This window comes from Schistocerca serialis, chromosome 4, assembly GCF_023864345.2.
Source record: "Schistocerca serialis cubense isolate TAMUIC-IGC-003099 chromosome 4, iqSchSeri2.2, whole genome shotgun sequence".
NCBI classification, from domain to species: Eukaryota; Metazoa; Arthropoda; class Insecta; order Orthoptera; family Acrididae; genus Schistocerca; species Schistocerca serialis.
In genome coordinates this window covers 106,623,527-106,639,344 of record NC_064641.1, presented here as the reverse complement: position 1 = coordinate 106,639,344, position 15,818 = coordinate 106,623,527, and the positions used below count along the sequence as shown (strand labels likewise).

The window sequence follows — 15,818 nt, the reverse complement described above, 5'->3', positions numbered from 1 at the left end:
GCAATAGGAAAAACTCATTAAGCAGATGTAAAGAACAAACTAATACAAAGAGTCATAGAAGCTGAGATTCTGCCGAAGTGTAATCAAGTTAAGAAGTTTCGTCAACATGGGGCGAGTAGAGGGACGTATGCAGACAATTCAAGGACATCAGATACAGCCCAGTGGGCTAGGTGATGAAGTGCAAGGCCAGATTAGAGATAATGGAATTAAGAAAACACACACACTCACTCCACCCAGTAGTGGCCACGACATGGGAACGCGAAATCTGTGAAATGCAATGATTATCAGCTAATTAGTATTTCCAATCAGAATACAGGGTCAGGGAGTTCTCTTTGATCTGAGATTTCCAGGAAATGAGCTTGATAAGCAAGACCAATTGTAATTGTTGTAAGTATGTACAAGCTTTTATTGCACAGTATAAAATATGCAACATTAAGACTATAACTGGCAATCATGTGTGAATGCCGCTTGGCTGACTGCATAATCTTCCTTCACGAGATGTAACTAGGAGACTGTGTGCAGAGAGAATTATTAACAATAACCAATACTACAAAAGTGAGCACAAATTCATTCATTCTGGTCTTCTGAAGGCATTATCTAGAATAAATGAATCAAAGAAGCACAACTGAAGAATCATTACAGAAGTATTTAAAGTAGGCAATACATATAGGATATCAAGCAACTGAAAAAATAAACTTTCAGTTTATTATATCAAACCCTGTGCTAGGTATTCCTAGAAAATGAATATCCTTAAATTGAATTCTATGAAATGTATCTTTTTATGTATATGTAATTCACAAATCATAGTTACTGGATTGGTGTCTTTAGTGATGGGAAGAAAGGTAAATTATAGCTTGTGGAAATGTAGAAGTGGTCAAAGAAAGACAGCATAATTCTTCATCTAGAAGAATGCTAGGTATTGCTACCTATGCTGTAGTTTTTGAGGTGTTCTGTTGTGGTGACTAAAAAAAATTAATTAGCCCATTCCATTTTTGTACAAAGTGAGGGAAAAAATTATTCTAGATGCGTCTGTAAGTCCTATAACTCCCCTATCTTATTCTCATTGTCCCTACACAAGATATATACACTCCTGGAAATTGAAATAAGAACACCGTGAATTCATTGTCCCAGGAAGGGGAAACTTTATTGACACATTCCTGGGGTCAGATACATCACATGATCACACTGACAGAACCACAGGCACATAGACACAGGCAACAGAGCATGCACAATGTCGGCACTAGTACAGTTTATATCCACCTTTCGCAGCAATGCAGGCTGCTATTCTCCCATGGAGACGATCGTAGAGATGTTGGATGTAGTCCTGTGGAACGGCTTGCCATGCCATTTCCACCTGGCGCCTCAGTTGGACCAGCGTTCGTGCTGGACGTGCAGACCGCATGAGACGACGCTTCATCCAGTCCCAAACATGCTCAATGGGGGACAGATCCGGAGATCTTGCTGGCCAGGGTAGTTGACTTACACCTTCTAGAGCACGTTGGGTGGCACGGGATACATGCGGATGTGCATTGTCCTGTTGGAACAGCAAGTTCCCTTGCCGGTCTAGGAATGGTAGAACGATGGGTTCGATGATGGTTTGGATGTACCGTGCACTATTCAGTGTCCCCTCGACGATCACCAGTGGTGTACGGCCAGTGTAGGAGATCGCTCCCCACACCATGATGCCGGGTGTTGGCCCTGTGTGCCTCGGTCGTATGCAGTCCTGATTGTGGCGCTCACCTGCACGGCGCCAAACACGCATACGACCATCATTGGCACCAAGGCAGAAGCGACTCTCATCGCTGAAGACGACACGTCTCCATTCGTCCCTCCATTCCCGCCTGTCGCGACACCACTGGAGGCGGGCTGCACGATGTTGGGGCGTGAGCGGAAGACGGCCTAACGGTGTGCGGGACCGTAGCCCAGCTTCATGGAGATGGTTGCGAATGGTCCTCACCAATACCCCAGGAGCAACAGTGTCCCTAATTTGCAGGGAAGTGGCGGTGCGGTCCCCTACGGCACTGCGTAGGATCCTACGGTCTTGGCGTGCATCCGTGCGTCGCTGCGGTCCGGTCCCAGGTCGACGGGCACGTGCACCTTCCGCCGACCACTGGCGACAACATCGATGTACTGTGGAGACCTCACGCCCCACGTGTTGAGCAATTCGGCGGTACGTCCACCCGGCCTCCCGCATGCCCACTATACGCCCTCGCTCAAAGTCCGTCAACTGCACATACGGTTCACGTCCACGCTGTCGCGGCATGCTACCAGTGTTAAAGACTGCGATGGAGCTCCGTATGCCACGGCAAACTGGCTGACACTGACGGCGGCAGTGCACAAATGCTGCGCAGCTAGCGCCATTCGACGGCCAACACCGCGGTTCCTGGTGTGTCCGCTGTGCTGTGCGTGTGATCATTGCTTGTACAGCCCTCTCGCAGTGTTCGGAGCAAGTATGGTGGGTCTGACACACCGGTGTCAATGTGTTCTTTTTTCCATTTCCAGGAGTGTATAATGATGAACACAAAACTGTCACACAGTTTTCCTCGAACACCAGTTCTCTAAAGAACCAAAGGGTTTCACAGGAACAAATTCCCCATTTGTGTTCCCCATGCATTTCTGTTACACTTTCTTTGTAGTTAGATGGACTTTACACAATCCTAGCAGTATACCTCCAAATTCACACAATGTCTGCTGTCATGCATGTAAAATTTCTAGGTCTAAATCTTGACAAAAATTTAAATTGGAAGGCACATGTAGACTGCTTGGCAAACAAACTAAACAGCCTTACTTATGCAATGAATGTCTTACCTGGTTCCACCCTCATGGACACCAGGAAGATAGTTTACCACAGCTACTTTGAGACTATAATTTGATACGAAATAATTTTCTGGGGAAACTCAATGAACAGCCCAAGATTACTTACTCTTCAAAAGAGAATCATAAGAAACATGTGGTTAGTCCAAAAAAAGAACATCATGTTGCCCATTATCTAAAAAAATTAAAAATACTAACCATTCCTTCTCTGTACATCTACAGAATTTTTATTTTCATATATAAAAAGCCAAACTCACTTGACAATTTTTATTTCAGTCACAATGACAGTACTCGTCACGGAGACAGTTTCAAACTCCCCACTCATAATTTAAAGCTTTATGTTCAGACACCATTGTACATGGGATTAAAAATTTACAATAAATTAAATAATACAAATCTGTTAAATATGGAGTTTGACCCACTAAAAAGATTGTTATTTAATACACTAGTGGAAATACGTTATTACTCAATTGAAGAATTCATGCAGGACAGTTTGGTATTTTGAAAAGAACAGAAACAATAAAACTTACGTATTTATGATAAATTGTTAATATATTGTATAAATTGGATTGCAAGCTGCAAAATGTCTGTAAGTGTTACTTATGTTCTCGTTAATTATTCATGTCTAAAAATTCAGATATGCTATCTTAAATATGTTAATTATTATAACCTCATTTTTTAAAGTAATCTGACAGTACAAAAATCTTTGATTTGTAACTGTACATTATGAGATGAATAAACTACATTCTACATTCTACTTGAAAACAACTCTGAATTCTGGAGCCAGTACTGTACAACTGCCACAACTGTGTCTTGTATGCAGTTTCCTTTACATATTAACTGCATTTTCTCAGAGCCCCCTAACAAATCTATGTCTTCCATTCACCTTTCCCATGTGTGATGTTAAATTTTCATGGGATTTCTACTATTGTTGTGATTGAGTTCTTTCTCTTTATGTCCATTACATTGCCTTTATTCATACGCAAAGAGAGTGGGTTTTGTTTACACTAAGTGGAATTTTCATGCAAATATTTCCACAAAGTAACCATTACCACTAGAGAGGCAGCAGGTATACTGAGAGGTTGCTGTGAGCAAATTTTTCCAAGTGAGTGGCCATTTGAAGACTGTAGCATGTTGCAGGGTCAGATGACTGAAACCACAGCTAGCTGCAACTTTTTCCTCATTTATAGCAGCACTAAAAGCTGAACAAGTAAAGATAATAATAGAGAGTACTATCATCCAAAAAAGCAAAACAAAGTGATTAAGCACTGTGGAGGTTGAAGGATTAATTAATGAAAGGGGTGTAAAATTGTTATTAAAATTCTTATAATTTTGTAGGGTGTACTCATCCAACTGCTTTTTATCTGCTGCTGCCACAAGCACTGTGTTCCTTCATGTCCACTGTAACTTGGTTTTTACACCGAGAATGATCAATACTAACATTATGTTTCAGAACCTTTGTTCTATATCACATCATAATTATTATGTTACATTGACAAAACTCACAACTACTGACATGCTTACAACACTGATGTACATCTTACTTAAACAATTACATGCTTCTTGCACAAAATCTCATAAGACACTGACGTAAAATGCCAACATGGCTGCCCCTTTATATGTAATTCCAAACAATCTTTGGTATTGTTATAAAGGGTTTTTAATAAAATTACAATTAAAACTGTTGCCTCAAAATTAATGACATATGCCAACAGTTGCACTGGCTCTTATAGAGCAAATACATAAATGGATTTTCAAGCATTTAACATTTTAGGAGTGTGCAAATACTCAAAATATGAAATATTAACAATGCTTTTAGTATTTTTATAAAATGCAAAAGATACATGGTTCGGAAAATGTTCCTACCAATTACAGGACCTATACACTTCAATACTGGAACTATACACTTCAATACAATTATAATTTAGTAACCAGTTTCATTGCAATAATTCTACAAGCACAGATCCGCATTTTGTTTACATGAGTGATTCTTGTTTATTTCAAATTTGATAGAAAAAAACATGTTTTAAATGGGTTTCAATGGACTATTATGTCTCAGGGGGAGAAAGATGTAGACATGCCTTAGCACTTACAAAACAATATCTTCCAAATGCTTTATGCAAATGAAACAAGATGTCACCCGACAGCATTATCAAATGATCAAACTAGATTGTTATCCATTTAGTATGAATAAAAATTGGGAAAATGATCCAATAATTAATTATATAATTAGTGACTGCATCAGAAAACCATATTCAACACAACAGCATGGGGTAAGTTCTAAGAAAAAGTGTGTTTGGATACAGGGTGATTCAAAATCAATGGGACAAAAGAAAGTATTCCTGTGATTATAGTAATGCCTTTACTTCAGGAGTACACATTAGACTGGATGATTAACTCTCACAGTTTAGGTTGACAACAGTGAAACAATGGAAAGTTGCCATTGTTCATCACTGACATTAGTGTTCCAAATGGTAGCATCCAGGATAGAAAAGATGTATTGTGTCATACAATGTGCAAAAACATCATCAATAATCATTATTTGCACACATTTTTGGAACAATTTTGCTACAGTGGCATCTCACCATCACAACATTATTAGATGGGCAAAGCAATTTGATGAGCGTGACTACATATGCAAGAAGAAAACCACAGTATGGGCAACTGTCACACCATCCAGTAAACCAAAACCGTGACAATTAGGCATTGATTTTAAAGTACAGATGGAGATGGATGGTTTCACAAACAGAATTGTGTTCTCTGACAAAACCACTCTCACCTAAATGGGAAAGCGAACAAGCACAACTTGAGAATATGGAGTACATAAAACCAGCATGCCTCTCTGGAACATGAACAGGATTATCCAAAACTTAATGTTGTTTGTACCATAACTAACCACAGAGTCTTTGGTACTTTATTCTTCACAGAATCTACCATTACAGGCATAACATATCTCAATATGCTTTCTCTCTGGTTGTTGCCTCAGTTGACAGAAGAGAGACTCAGCTTCATTTTGCAGCAGGGCAGAGTTCTGCCACACTGGTATAATCTTGTACATAGTCACCTCAACAAACGTCTTCCATAGTGCTGGATTAGTTGTGCTGGGTCAAATGATGAGCCATTTTGTTGCAGCCCCCAGGTCACCTGACCTTATACCAATGGATTATTTTCTTTTGGAAATATGTGAAGCAGATGATTTATGTACCCTCATTTCCACAGGATTTACAGTAACTAATGCACCAAATCATTGGTGCAGTTAACTCCACTGATTGGGCTATGTTAGAATGGGTTTGGCAGGAAAGGCACTACTGGACAGAAATCTCCTGTGTCACAAATGGAGCCCACATAAAAATCTGTGAACGTCCACAGGAACTGTGAGGTTTAACCTTTCAATCCAGATGTGTAATTCTGAAATAAAATCATTAATGTACTCTAAGGAACCTTTTCCCCTATTAATTTTGACTCACCTATGTATGTGCATCACAAAGATGTTGGGACAGTGTAGCTCTCCGTGACACATTGGTATCACCTTGTGGAATGACTTCACAAGCATAGACTTAATTTCCATGCATGTGTTACACCTCTTTGATGCCTATCAATGTCTCTGGCGCCTTGTGTATCTTTAGCCGCATATGCTGTGGTTCGATCGTCAGGTGTAAAAGGACAGAGCAAGTGCTGGAACGTTAGTTGCTTCGGCTCACTCTGAAGATGGCTGGGCGGTATTCAGACAAAATATTAGAAGAAGCTGAATTAATGTGGCTGCATGCCCGAAATTTTATAGAACACCTATATATGATTTGTTTCCATATAATTACCATTTTAACTGAAAAATCATACTTGCGGTTGTGATACGTTTCCAGTAATTAAAAGCCTGTGTGTGACAGGTGAGATTCAATAACTGAATCCTTCACCAGCAGTCCTAATGAAACTGTTTTATTTTTAGACAAGAGAGGAATCAGCAATTAAGCATGAGTTGTCTGATGAATATTGATTAGCAATAATGAAACTAAAAGTACTTTTGCAGTTTTCCAAAGGCAGATTGAAGGCTATGCAGCCATATTGGTCAGAGCAATTCAAGTTGTAGAGATTGCCAGACAACCACTCTGTATTTCTCTCCCTCTGTTCAAAATGGGACATCAAAACAGTGTTCATGTGCAGTGGCAAGTGCATGATACTTTTTATACAGTACTGTGTTGGTGTGTGTGTGTGTGTGTGTGTGTGTATATATATATATATATATATATATATGGTTATAATAGAGGGAAACATTCCACGTAGGAAAAATATATCTAAAAACAAAGATGATGTGACTTACCAAATGAAAGTGCTGGCAGGTCGACAGACACACAAACAAACACAAACATACACACAAAATTCAAGCTTTCGCAACAAACTGTTGCCTCATCAGGAAAGAGGGAAGGAGAGGGAAAGACGAAAGGAAGTGGGTTTTAAGGGAGAGGGTAAGGAGTCATTCCAATCCCAGGAGCGGAAAGACTTACCTTAGGGGGAAAAAAGGACGGGTAAACACTCGCGCACACACACATATCCATCCACACATATAGTGTTGTTCCTCTCAGAGAGCTGTGACAGAACAAAAAATGTGATTGGCAAAATAGTACAGTTCTGGGAAGGTCACGTTCCATCTAGGCAGTCACCTACCTCTGAGAAGAAATATGGGACAAGTACGTGAGATTGTGAAGCAGTCTGCAAAAGTGAAGTGTGATGGCAGAGACAGGCCCCCACAACTTTCCTGCCGGCAGCAGCCCACCTACAAGACAATGCAGCTCACGAGGCTGCCACACCAGTTGTGGCTGTAAGCATAGTTGCCAAAGGCAGGTAACACTCTGTCGTCTCAGCCGCCACTAACCACAATGGGAGAAAAATGATATGTCACCATTCTGGCTAGCCTATCATTTGTCAGTACCAGGCAATGAGAATTATAACAAGAACAAGGGAGTCAGTCCTCACATCCCCACTCTTGCCATCTAATTGAAATCAGAATTAGAGATGTTCCTGGAAAAAAAAAAAAAAAAAAAAAAAAAAAAAAAAAAAAAAAAAAAAAAAAAAAAAAAAAAAAAAAGGAGTTAGTTAAACAAAAGTATACTCGTAGTACACCATCTGAATGTAGCACAGGGCCTGTAGTAAATAAACAAACAATCCTGGAGAGAGCCACTTGTAACAGCGGCTGAAATGTTGCTCTGTAAAAGAACTTGACGACACATCCTTAAATCTTTTATGAAAGATGACTTGGAACCCTACACTTCCACATGTGTAACATTCGCTCATATAAGACAGTGTGATTATAATTAAAGTCCCAGTTTCAAATCTCTGAAGAAGAAGAAGAAGAAGAAGAAGAAGAAGAAGAAGGAAAAAAATGGAATATTATTGCAGCAGGGCGAAATGTTATGGATAGGGATAAAAAACAAAGTAGCTTCTATTTTTGGTAAAATTCACGTCTTTTTGTGTTTGATTCAGTTATTAGATGCACTAATATAAAAGGTTATCAAGTTAACGTGGTTGAAGACAAAGAAAGCCATAAAATTGACTATTGAAAAAAGAGCGGATCAGGGACTTTTTTACTGGATTGTTTGCTTTTGCAAAAACTTCAACACTTTTTGCTCCGAAATGGCCTTCGTTTCCTTGGTTTGGCAGTATTTCAGGTTTCAAGAATGATTGTTCTGTTGAAAAGCAACAGCATTTCCTACCAGTGAACTGAATGCATCAACAAATTAAGGTGTTTCTGAACATTACTTGTCTTTTTTCGCCCAATTTGATGATTACAAAATCTTCAGACTATTGATTTCGACCTTTCATGGGCATTAATAGCTGTGTGACCCATGCTTGACAACACTACAGATTTAACTGATGAGGTACTTAGCGTAGAAGTAGAACCAAATGTATGGTAATTAGATTTTTATGGGGGAAGGATTTCAGTGTAGTCATAAAGAGTCACAGATTTCTTTTTCCAGTTGCTATAGCGCAGAGTGTGAGCACTATTGGCTATAGTGTTACAGGGATCACCGAGCTCTTCTTGTGTTTGAAGGGTGGTAATCTAAATCCGTGATAGACCAGGATTAGTCACTTCACTTTTTTCAGAATATGAAAAGAAAACAATGAGCAATGCACAACACAAGGCATTTGGGGATGGTTACCGCGCAATTGGTTGTTGAGTTAACAGAGTATTGTTAACGAAGTAGTTCAGGCCTGGCCTGAAATGTAACAGCCCATTAAGACCCATTTGAAATGAGCATTTTCCAGTCTAATTCAGGATCGCACATGTAAACAAAATATATAACTCGTCTAGAAAAAATTATGACTGAGAAAATAACTGTTTAATCTCTTTCACTTCAAAGTGTAGAAGCTCTGTAAATGAAGGGAACAATTCCCATGAAGGGAGCCTCCAGTAATTAATAAAAAATGTAAATGTATTATTGTAATTTCTTATTTCAGAATTTATTCTTGAATAAAATAACAGACATGTACTAATATTGTAGTGTATTAGCTCTTCTGGAGTAAATATGCAATCAGATATGTATTTTCAATTTTTGTGTATCAATTTTAATTGTTAATTAATCAAATATTCATTTTAAACAATGCCGAGGATTGTTCGTGATTGCTAAGAAAGTATAAATAGTTACAGCCATGTTGGCAGTGTAAGTCAGTACTTTGAGTGTATTTAGACAGAAAGCATGTAGCTTGTTGGCCTTGATTTACTTCATTATCTTAAGTATGTTACAACTTGTTTCAGATTTGTCAAGATGCTTTTAATTAATTTGAGATTATAATGAATGTCCAGTGGAAACAAAAAACACGATTAATTATTTAAAAAATGACCTTTTTTTTGTGCAGTAACTGTCTCCAGAACTTATGCTGCGACAGATTGCTAGATACGATGAGTAAAACAACCTCTAAGAATGATATAGATCTCTAGTGGTATTCAATGCAATCACAGTTTGCATTTGCCATATAATTTGCCAAGGAATCAGAATTTTTATTGTTCCATAACGTACAGAGTTAAATTACAAGATTTAATGTATAGGGAACTTGTCAGTACTGAAATTACAATTTATGTGTATTACAGAATCAATAATTATATCTAAAAACAAAGATGATGTAACTTACCAACATATGTCTGCTTTTGTGTGTGTGTGTGTGTGTGTGTGTGTGTGTGTGTGTGTGTGTGTGTGTGTGTACGCGCGAGCGAGTGTATACCTGTCCCTTTTTCCCCCCTAAGGTAAGTCTTTCCGCTCCCGGGATTGGAATGACTCCTTACCCTTACCCGTAAAACCCACATCCTTTCGTCTTTCCCTCTCCTTCCCTTTTTCCTGATGCAGCAACCGTTGGTTGTGAAAGCTTGAATTTTGTGTGTGTGTTTGTGTTTGTTAGTGTCTGTATCAGCATACCAATGCTTTCGTTTGGTAAGTTACATCATCTTTGTTTTTATATATATTTTTCCCACATTGAATGTTTCCCTCTATTACATTCATAGAATCAATAATTATTATTTTATATTTTACAGAGACTATGTGTAGCCCAACAACAGTATTGCTGTAAAGAGAGAGAATATTTATTACACTCATTTATTAGACAAAAAACTTCTTCGCTTAATTAACAAAACATTTTAGTCACTTGCTTTCTTGCTCGGATTGTTATATTATAATTAAGAAATTCTTCTAAGGAATAACATCATTTCTGTACTAACAATTGTCATAGCTGTTGCTTTAGTTGCCCCATCACCATGCTGAGGATTTGTTTCTGTTTTAGAAGGTTGTAAATTTTCCTGTCCATTTATTCTTCAGTTTGTGCAAACAGCTTTAATCTATGAGTGAGAAGCATGAAATTCTCCTTGTTCCTAATACTGTATTGGTGTTTAAAGTTATTGTCTATGAAAAACTTAGGGTTACTGTATACAAGAATAATCAGTTCATAAATGTACAAACATGAAGCACTTAATATTTTTACATTTCTTAACAGTGGGCGACAGGGTTTTCCCCATAGACATATTTCTAAAAATTGACTTTTGTAATTTTAAGATTCTAGTCATTTTGCTTGTGCCTCCCCTTCTTTCAGTCTTGGTTTCTATGACTAATGTGGAATTCTTTTACCTTAGAGTTTTTAGTTTTAAACTGAAGCAAATGTGTTTTCCCAGTATTTAATTTTAGCCCACTTAGCTGGAACCAGTTATCCAAAGTGTCTAATAGTTTTGTGACAATTGAAGGCATTTGTTCAGGATCATTGCTTTCAACAAGGGTGAGAGTATCATCATTGAGTAAAACTGAGTGTGAATTTATGTTCAGTGGTAGATCATTTATATAAAGTAAAAACAAAATTGGACCTAGAATTGAGCCTTGTGAAACACTGTGTGAAATAATCATCCCTTACTTGATGATATAATTACCCTTTGTTTTCTATTTGTGAGGTATGACCTAAACCATTCTAATGCACAACCCCAATCCCATATCTTTCCATTTTATACAGGAGCAAGTGATGGTTTACACAGTCAAATGCTTTCTTGAGGTCACAGAATAATCCATAATCCTGCAACTTTTCCCGATTTGTTTAAGGCAGAATGGATTTTTTTCATGAACTCATTAATGGCCTCTATTGTACTCTTGCCTTTTTGAAAGCCATATTGATTATCTGAAATTATGTTTGATTTTTCTATAAATTTTTTAATTTGTGTTACCACTAGTTTTTCAAATATTTTTGAAAAAAATTGATAGAACTGAGATTAGACAGTAGTTCCCCATATCTGCTCTTAAGCCTTTTTTAAACAAAGATTTTACCTGTGCATACTTTATGACATCTGGAAAGTGGCCTTCTTCAAGTGATTTATTAATTGTTGGGCAAAGAGGGTGAGCTATTATCCTGGCAGTTGCTTTAACTACTTTGGTAGGTATGCCATCCCACCCAGTAGATTTTTTGTTATTTAGCTGTAATATAGTTTTCTCTACATCATTAACTGAAATTTTCTCAAAATTGTTATTCTTCTGCCTTGTGTCTTAAGTGTACTTTTTCTGCATAAGCATGTACATTTACGTTTGATTTAGATACATTTACACAAAAGGGTTGAATGACTGACACTGATTTGGGTTTGTTACAATTTTACCCCCCACCCTAATTCTGGAAATATCTTTGCTGTCAGTTCTAATCCCCAGTTCTGATTTTACGGTGGACCATACTGCCTTTGATTTGTTTCCACTAGCTGAAATGTATTTATTATTAACCATTTCTTTTGCTGCTTTCACTACCCTTTTAAATATGCTTTCATACTGTTTAACATAGTTAGTGAAAACAGGTTCTTTGTTGTATTTTAGTTCCTTGTGCAGTTGTCTTTTTTTTCACTGGATATTTTTATTCCAGCAGTGATCCAATTTAGTTTATTAGACACTTTTGTCTGGCTTACTCGAAGTGAAAATATTTCATTAAATACATGTAACAAATTTCTCAAAAAGTAGTTAAAAATGTGCAGAGATTGGAATATCATCTTGGACTTGCCACTCCACCTCTTCTAATTCAGAGCAGAACAATTTTAAATTTTCAACAGTAAAAAGTTTCCGCATTGTATCATCTTTTGAGCTTTGGCTAGCAAAAAAAAATGTACTCATTTCTTAGTTGTAAAATGCTAGGTCCCATGGCTGAGTACTAATACATTGAATTATGTGGTATGTATCTTAAATAGCCTGTTCAACTGTCCACAATTGGCATGGAACCAGATCATTGTGCACATTGTTGTGTTTGTACACTTTTTATTTGCAAACAGGTTCTTATGCACATTATCTTTCCAAACTGGGCGTCACCAGATGATGTACAATACCTGTAACTGAAAATTGGTTACATTTTCAACAATTATACACACAAAATAAAGCTATTTCAAACTATCTCTGATAAAATAGTTCATGTGGTTACAATTAGCGATGAAATAGCATCTATCTATTAAGTAATTTCACGTTTTCACATTTTGAAACAGAATTCGCATGTATTTCACAAAATGCGAATTATTCCGTTCCCTAGTTATAGAAATAAATATGTAATGTAAATTTTCCCACTAGATGGCGCTGTGTTGAAACTTGGTCAGGTTCAGCTACAAATGATAGATGAAGCACAATATGATGCCTATGGTGTTAGCTGCACATTACACCAACTGTACTGTGCAATGTGTACAACCACACAAGTTTATCATTCAACAGTCATGACACTGTTAGTAAGGTAAGCAAATCCACCATGGCAAAATCATACCACATGGATGGGGAAGAATAGGTTTTTAATTGTCCCAATGCCAAAACCATATACAAAGCAACAATGAGATCAATTTTTAACTGTCCACAGAATGTTCCATGTTCACTGTTCACTTCCATGTGAGCGAGGAATTCTAGAACAAACATTTGTCTTACATGGGTAATTTTGCAATGATAGCAAATGGAGGTCATTTCCTAGAATTTTATGCACCATGCTAACAGGCATGTCCAAATTTCGTACTATTACCCGTGTACTCCATGTTTACACACCACCAATTGACCCATCCTGCAATGCTGTGGTCATGTCTTCTACTGAATGTCGGACCAGCCATATTCCTCCCTCTCCCACACTGCACTTCAAAAGAACCTGTCTTTTTGTACTTCATAATCACTTTCTCCAGCCCATTGGCAGACATTGTGGTCCAATGCCTTATTTCTTACCCTCAAGTGTCTGGAACTTTTGCAGAGCTACTGGTGCACAGTCAGCATTCTCGTGAAACAGCTTTAGCAGCAGCATGCGATCCTACATAGAGGTATTCATGCCGACCTTCTCAGATGTAAACTGAGTAACAGCCGTGTATCCACATCTTTTATTTCGCACATTCTGCAGCTCACAGTGCCATCTAGTGGTATAATTTCGCACATTCTGCAGCTCACAGTGCCATCTAGTGGTATAATTTTCATTAGATTTTTTGTTTCCATAACGTTCCCCTCCACAGTCTTGTATGTGGGTGCAGTATAAGGGGCCATGGAGCTGCTGCTTGCCATTCAAGTGGCTCCACAGTGGGCACCATGAGACCAAATGCACCCTGCACCCTTACTGCCCTCCCCCCCCCCCTCCCAAAGAAAAATCCTCAGCAGGGCTGACAGTCGAACCCATGTCCTCCACATGGCAGCCGTCTACACCGACAGCATGGCTATAGAGGTAAGAACAGCGCCCTCTGAAGTAAAACTTTTTGCAGTACCTTAATGCATTCTGGGCCAAAGTGACTGTGCAGTCCCCCAGATGATGTAAACTTTTTTGACTTTTTATGTGTGACTCCTGCTTGTAAGCTGAAGAAGAAAAGCAGATTAACATGTGTTTCAGAACTACTGACATCAATTTCAAAACCATTACCATCAATTTTGGGAACCAGTTCTACAAGTCCATTTTGTTACAATCTTTTACAATTGAGACAACTACAGAAGCACAATGTGACAATGTGGGGTCCTGATAATGCCCACAATAAGTTTCTCATATCTCATAACACTTTACGGAAACAGGAACATCTGTTTAGCGGCTATCTGAAGTATTAAAATAGCAAGAAACTGACTTTAAGCCGTCACCATTCGGAAATAGTGCACCGTGAAGTAACAATCAAGAAAGCTGCAGTCGGAGATCCTTCAGGCACTCACTGTTAAGGAAATTATACTGTGCCCATAATTTCTATAAGCAGTGACTGGCATATGTTAAAAGTGATAACAGTGGTGGGCACCATTCAGTTGCCAGAAAATACTGAGTCAAGGTTAATGGCAGATAAGGCAAGTTTTACTACCACAGTTTTGCAATCCCTACAAGAGTTTGTTTATTTGTGTGTAACGTAACAGTGTCATCAAAAACTTTAGGCATTTTACAGGCAAATTGTGTTTAACCTTGTTTTAGGTAATGCATAAAATAAATTTTATACGTATATTCTCCAAGACATCCACAAAATTCATATATTCCTCATCCCAAAAGACATCCACCATCAATTCTCCAGTTTTCATTACTTCTCCTTTGGTGATGTGCAGTACTATTCAGTCAACAGTTTTTCCTATTCACAGTGAGGTAAAAGAAGAGCCCTATCCCCTATAAATTGCAAAGCTTGCTGAGAAATCTTCTCCCTCACATTTTGAAGGAATATAGCAAGTTGGCCTCTGCTGTTTTCCTCGCATTTTTATTTTGAGATATCAACATTTATTACTTTGTGTTACTAAAGAATTTTGTGTGCCTGCCATCTTGGTACAAACATTTCAGTCTGATGTTACTTCAGTAGTCATCACAACAGTAGTCATTTGCCTTACAAGTCAGACTTGACCCTGTTCCAGATCAGACCAAAATATTCATTACACTGTCTCTGGTGACAAAGCTTGGGACACACAGGTACTTAGCATCCAGTGGCTGACATAAATACAGTTCTTGACTTGCTACACATTTGATGTAGTTGCTGCAGAGGTAGGTTGTTCACACAGACAAACTCACCATTTAACTATGGTGGTATGCATTGCAGCATCTCCAAAACTATTCTCTAGCACTTTACGAACTTGAATTGGAGTGTCATACTGAGTTGTTAGGAACATTATCACATCCTATTGTTCAATATGAATGTAAATATGCTGTCAACTGCTGATGGAACATGCTAATATTTGCAAAGTGCAGAACGAAGTCAGAAAATTAGTACAAAAGTCATAGTTGTTATATTAGAACAATATTTTATGAGAATTTTACTTTATGCTTATTGTCATTGCATTTTTGTAATTAGTTTATAACTTTAAACTTGCATCTGTGAAAACCAATAGCTATTCATAAAAAACTGTCTTATCAAAATTTTTTACCAACACCATTGTGTGATAAATAGAACCTGGAGTCTTACAAGATATCAACTTGCAAAATATGTATATATTTATGTAATGAAAATGGGTAAAATATATATCACCATAAAAATATATACCTCAATAATTAAAAAAGAATTTAATTGAAATCAAATTGTGCATTGCACCATATTTTCTTAATATGCACTTAAATGT

At 37.8% G+C, this 15,818-nt stretch overlaps 1 protein-coding gene across 1 annotated transcript in view; it reads right to left on the bottom strand.

Moving 5' to 3' along the window:
• The window catches only part of LOC126474295 (sodium/potassium/calcium exchanger 5-like), a 180,500-nt gene extending 165,129 nt beyond the window's left edge, over positions 1-15,371 (bottom strand). Inside the window, exons 1-3 of the mRNA XM_050101760.1 lie at positions 15,274-15,371; positions 14,018-14,105; positions 11,601-11,747 (exon numbers count right to left, since the gene is read on the bottom strand). Coding sequence (XP_049957717.1) covers positions 11,601-11,747; positions 14,018-14,105; positions 15,274-15,371 — 333 coding nt within the window. The remainder of the gene's footprint in view (positions 1-11,600; positions 11,748-14,017; positions 14,106-15,273) is intronic.
• Positions 15,372-15,818: the final 447 nt, after the last annotated feature.